At 46.8% G+C, this 5,900-nt stretch overlaps 1 protein-coding gene across 1 annotated transcript in view; it reads right to left on the bottom strand.

Annotated features, from left to right (window-relative positions):
- Nucleotides 1-5,900, bottom strand: part of ATP6V1E1 (ATPase H+ transporting V1 subunit E1) — a 49,917-nt gene that overhangs the window by 32,226 nt on the left and 11,791 nt on the right. Inside the window, exon 2 of the mRNA XM_017891346.1 lies at nt 2,591-2,656. Within this exon, the coding sequence (XP_017746835.1) occupies nt 2,591-2,656 (66 nt within the window). The remainder of the gene's footprint in view (nt 1-2,590; nt 2,657-5,900) is intronic.

Genomic DNA, 5,900 nt, shown 5'->3' with positions numbered 1-5,900 from the left:
ACGCCATTCTCCTGCCTCAGCCTCCCGAGTAGCTGGGACTACAGGCGCCCGCCACCTCGCCCGGCTAGTTTTTTGTATTTTTTTTTAGTAGAGACGGGGTTTCACGGTGTTAACCAGGATGGTCTCGATCTCCTGACCTCATGATCCGCCCGTCTCGGCCTCCCAAAGTGCTGGGATTACAGGCTTGAGCCACCGCGCCCGGCCGATATACTGTTAAGGAATATAAATTGGCATAAGCAATGTGCAACTGGAAATGTAGATAAAACTTCTAAATGTTGATGGAAGGACACCTTTGTAATGGGTGGGGTTTTCATTTTATACCTTATATACTTACAAACTTTTTTTTTTGTTGTTGAGACAAGATCTCACTCAGTTGTCCAGGCTGGAGTGCAGTGGCATGATCTCGGCTCACTAAAACCTCTGCATCCCGGGTTCAAGCGATTCTCCCACCTCAGCCTCTGGGTAGCTGGGGTGACAGGCACGCGCCACCATGCCCAGCTAATTTTTGTATTTTTAGTAGACACGAGGTTTCACCATGTTGGTCAGGCTGGTCTTGAACTCCTGACCTCAGGTGATCCACCTGCCTCAGCCTCCCAAAGTGCTGAGTGATTACAGGTGTGAGCCACCAAGCCCAGCCTAAACTTTATTTTTTTTGCAGTGAGCACCGATTAACAAAAAAGCTAAACAATGAAACACTACAACCTTCTCCAGTCACCTATCACAGTTCACCACAGTTACTAAATATTTGAATTTTGGTTTCCATGAGAAAATGAACCATCCATTACTTTTCTACCCTCTAACATAAAATTTCAGGACACTTATTGGCAATCACAACAATTAGAAAGGAAAATTTATTTTTTAATGTTAAAGATACAGACATTTCCAATTAAGAATTTATTAAGGTAAAATTTAAATTAAAAAGTAAATAAGGCCGGGCACGGTGGCTCAAGCCTGTAACCAGCACTTTGGGAGGCCGAGATGGGCGGATCACGAGGTCAGGAGATCGAGACCATCCTGGCTAACATGGTGAAACCCCGTCTCTACTAAAATACAAAACTAGCCGGGCGAGGTGGCAGGCGCCTGTAGTCCCAGCTACTCGGGAGGCTGAGGCAGGAGAATGGCGTAAACCCGGGAGGCGGAGCTTGCAGTGAGCTGAGATTGGGCCACTGCACTCCAGTCCGGGCGACAGAGCGAGACAACGCCTCAAAAAAAAAAAAAGTAAATAAAGGCCGGGCTCACGCCTGTAATCCCAGCACTATGGGAGGCCTACGCGGGCAGATCACGAGGTCAGGAGATTGAGACCATCCTGGCTAACGTGGTGAAACCTCGTCTGTACTAAAAATACAAAAAATTGGCCGGGCGCGGTGGCTCATGCGTGTAATCCCAGCATTTTGGGAGGCCGAGGCGGGTGGATCACTTGAGGTCAGGAGTTCCATACCAGCCTGGCCAACCTGGTGAAACCCTGTCTCTACCAAAATACAAACATTAGCTGGGTGTGGTGGTGGGCGCTTCTAATCCCAGCTATTGGGGAAGCTGAGGCAGGAGAATCACTTGAACTTGGGAGGCGGAGGTTGCAGTGAGCCAAGATCACACTATTGCACTCCAACCTGGGCGACAGAGCGAGACTCCATCTCACAAAAAAAAAAAAAAAAATTAGCTGGATGTGGTGGCGGGTGCCTGTAGTCCCAGCTACTCGGGAACTCGGGAGGCTGAGGCAACAGAATGGCGTGAACCCAGGAGGTAGAGCTTACAGTGAGCCAAGATCGGGCCACTGCACTCCAGCCTGGGCGACAAGAGTGAGACTCCATCTAAAAAAAAAAAAAAACAAACAAAAAAGTAAATAAATAGGGCCGGGCACGGTGTTTTACACCTGTAATCCCACCACTTTGGGAGGCCCACACGGGTGGATCACCTGAGGTCAGGAGTTCAAGACCAGCCTGGCCAACATGGTGAAACCCTGTCTCTATTAAAAATACAAAAATTAGACAGGCGTGATGGTGCATGCCTGTAGTCCCAGCTACTTGGAAGGCTGAGGCAGGAAAATCGCTTGAACCTAGGAGGCAGAGGTTGCAGTGAGCTGAGATTAGGCTGCTGCACTGCAGTCCGGGTGACAAAGTGAGACTCTGCCTCAAAATGAAAGAAGCGGCCAGGCACTGTGGCTCATACCTATAATCCCAGCACTTGGGGAGGCCAAGGCAGGCAGATCTCAAGAGATTGAGACCATCCTGGCCAACATGGTGAAACCCCGTCTCTACTAAAAATACAAATATTAGCTGGGTGTGGTGGCGCGTGCCTGTAATCTCAGCTACTCAGGAGGCTGAAGTAGGAGAATCACTTGAACTTGGGAGGCGGAGGTTGCAGTGAGCGGAGACTGCGCCACTGCACTCCAGCCTGGGAGACAAGAGTGAAACTCTGTCTCAAAAAAAAAAAAGAAAGAAAGAAAGGAAGGAAGGAAGGAGGGAAGGAAGAAAGAGACTTTTATCAGTCCTATGCAATCTGTTGTTAAACAGTTTTGCTAACAATATTATTTAGCAAAGCAAAACAATATGGAAACCATGATAACTTCTTAAAACTAGAAAATGAATCTCACCTTTGCATCTATTTCTTCTGCTTTCTCATTGGCTTCTTGTTCAATGAAAGCCATCATATGCTTTATCTATAGGGAAAAAACATTTTATTTTTTAATTTAACAAGATGGAAATATATTTTCTGATTCATTGAACAATCAATCATAGGTAGGTGCAGTGGCTCATGCCCGTAATCCTACCACTCTGGGGGGCCAAGGAGGGAGGACCGCTTTAGGCCAGGAGCTGGAGACTAGTCTGGACAACACAATGATACCCCGTGTCTCTACTAAAAATTAAAAAAAGTCAGTCACTGAATACATAGTGTGCTAGGCACTGAGTACAAGGATAAGTGAGATCATTCCTATTCTCAGGAAATTTAGGATCTAAAATTTGTTCTATCAAACAGACCAGATAAAATACTCAGTAACACAGATAAATAGGACATTCATCCTCCTCTCAAGGAACTTGAAATACAAGTTAGCCAGCACCCTCCCTTTCTCTTCTCCACCTCTAAGGAAGTATGCTGAAGAGCTATCTATATTTACACTTTCAACTGGAGCACCTCTTTCTCTCAACATTGCAGTCTCACTTGCACCCTCCTCTGTATTCCACTCACAGTTCTCTCATAGAGTGACAATCTCCTCGCCCCTTGATCTTAGCCTTTTCTTACTTGATCTTTCAGCATCAGCAGATGTGTTCAGCAACATTCTCTTCTTCTTTTTGTTTTGAGATGGAGTCTTGCTCTGTTGCCCAGGCTGGAGTGCAGTGGCACGATCTCAGCTCACTGCAAGCTCCACCTCCCGCGTTTACACCATTCTCCTGCCTCAGCCTCCCAAGTAGTTGGGACTACAGGCGCCTGCCACCATGCCCGGCTAATTTTTTGTATTTTAGTAGAGACGGGCTTTCACAGTGTTAGCCAGGATGGTCTCGATCTCCTGGCCTTGTGATACGCCTGCCTCGGCCTCCCAAAGTGCTGGGATTACAGGCGTGAGCCACTGCGCCCCGCGAGCAACCTTCCCTTCTTCAACAATCTTCCCTTTGCTTCCATGACTTCCTCCTGTTCTCCTTTCCAGTCTCCTTTGGGGCCGTACTCTTCCACTCTGCCTCCTAGACAGTCCTTTTTGAATATCCTACTCATAGTCATCTAAATTCAATACACTCAATACTGAACTGCTCACCACTCCTCTCCCCACTTCTCACTTTGAGCTCTCTCTCAGGGATTAGCACCAACACCCAACCGTGACTATTCCTCCTACCTCAGTCCTCATATCCAACCAATCACCAAGTCCTATTAATTCTCTCTTAATAGTTCTTTACCTTGCCCACCTCACTCCACTGTCAGAGCCACTACCATAGTCCTTGCCATCATCATCTCTCAGCTGAATTACTACAACAGCTTCCAAATTTGTCTTCCTACCACTATTCTTGTTCTTTCTAATCTACTCTACATTGCCACCAGAGAGATGCTTCAAAATGCCTATCTTGTCATGTAACACTCTACCCCCGCTTAAGATAAAGATTTTAGAAGGTATAGGATCTCGGCCGGGCGCAGTGGCTCAAGCCTGTAATCCCAGCACTCTGGGAGGCCGAGACGGGTGGATCACAAGGTCAGGAGATCGAGACCATCCTGGCTAACACGGTGAAACCCCGTCTCTACTAAAATACAAAAAACTAGCCGGGCGAGGTGGCGGGCGCCTGTAGTCCCAGCTACTCGGGAGGCTGAGGCAGGAGAATGGTGTGAACCCGGGAGGCGAAGCTTGCAGTGAGCTGAGATCCGGCCACTGCACTTCAGCCTGGGCGACAGAGCAAGACTCCGTCTCAAAAAAAAAAATAAAAATAAAAAAATAAAGGTTTCTAGATCACCAGCTACAACTGGAGAGAAAAGTCCAATGAAGGCTTCTGAATGGGGCTTGGGATGACTCATCCAACTCAGACTCATAAATTAAGTATCATCTCTTGTGGCAGATATCAAATATACCCAAGTGAAAATCCAGCCAACACAGCTCATCAAACTCACTGGCTGTGGGATGGGATGGTAGCTTCATTTCCTAAGGGCTCTACCTAGAAGAAGTGATGAAATCCAAAAAGAAAAAAAAAAGCTAAAAATTGATGTAGGATCTCTAGGTCATTAATTCATTTTGTTTATTAATTAACCCACTAAAAGGTAAGCACCACTGAGTATAGGGATCTTGTCTTTTATGGCAATGTGAACCCAGAACATGGAATAACCACCACCATAGAAGGTGCTCAAAAAAAATTTGTGAATGAATGCAAATCTGTTGGGAGTTTCAAGACTTCTAAGGAATACGAGGTATCCCAGATACTTTTTAGGGTTTACCAATCTGTAAACAATCCCCATAGCAGCTTCTCCATGTAACACAAGATATCATAAATCTTAAGTATACATAGGTGTACCAAAACGAATTAAGAAAGCACTACTGGCCGGGCGCGGTGGCTCAAGCCTGTAATCCCAGCACTTTGGGAGGCAGAGACGGGCGGATCACGAGGTCAGGAGATCGAGACCATCCTGGCTAACACGGTGAAACCCCGTCTCTACTAAAAAAAATACAAAAAAACTAGCCGGGCGAGGTGGCGGGCGCCTGTAGTCCCAGCTACTCAGGAGGCTGAGGCAGGAGAATGGCGTAAATCCTGGAGGTGGAGCTTGCAGTGAGCTGAGATCTGGCCACTGCACTCCAGCCTGGGCGACAGAGCGAGACTCCGTCTCAAAAAAAAAAACAAACAAACAAAAAAACAAAACGAAAGCACTACTGGGTGGGGAGATGGGGGGAGGGATAGCATTAGGAGAAATACCTAATGTAGATGACGGGTTGATGGGTGCAGCAAAAACCACCATGGCACGTGTATACCTATGTAACAAACCTGTACATTCTGCACATGTATCTCAGAACTTAAATAAATTTAAAAAAAGACAAAGAAAAGAAAACAGTACTGCCCGGGCACAGTGGCTCACGCCACCCATGACTTTGGGAGGCCAAGGCAGGAAGATCACCTGAGGTAGAGAGTTTGAGACCAGCCTGGCCAACATGGTGAAACCCCGTCTCTACTAAAAATACAAAAATTAGCCAGACGTGGTGGCGGGTGCCTGTAATAACAGTTACTTGAGAGACTTAGGCAGGAGAATTGCTTGAACCTAACGTCTCAGAAAAAAAAGGAAAACATTACCAAACTGTACACTTAAAAATAGTTAAGGCCGGGCGCGGTGGCTGAAGCCTGTAATCCCAGCACTTTGGGAGGCCGAGACGGGCGGATCACGAGGTCAGGAGATTGAGACCATCCTGGCTAACACGGTGAAACCCCGTCTCTACTAAAAAT

The sequence above is a fragment of the Rhinopithecus bieti genome, unplaced genomic scaffold (genome assembly GCF_001698545.2).
Source record: "Rhinopithecus bieti isolate Rb0 unplaced genomic scaffold, ASM169854v2 scaffold_20777, whole genome shotgun sequence".
Classification (NCBI taxonomy): domain Eukaryota; kingdom Metazoa; phylum Chordata; class Mammalia; order Primates; family Cercopithecidae; genus Rhinopithecus; species Rhinopithecus bieti.
This window is presented reverse-complemented; position numbering and strand designations above follow the sequence as displayed.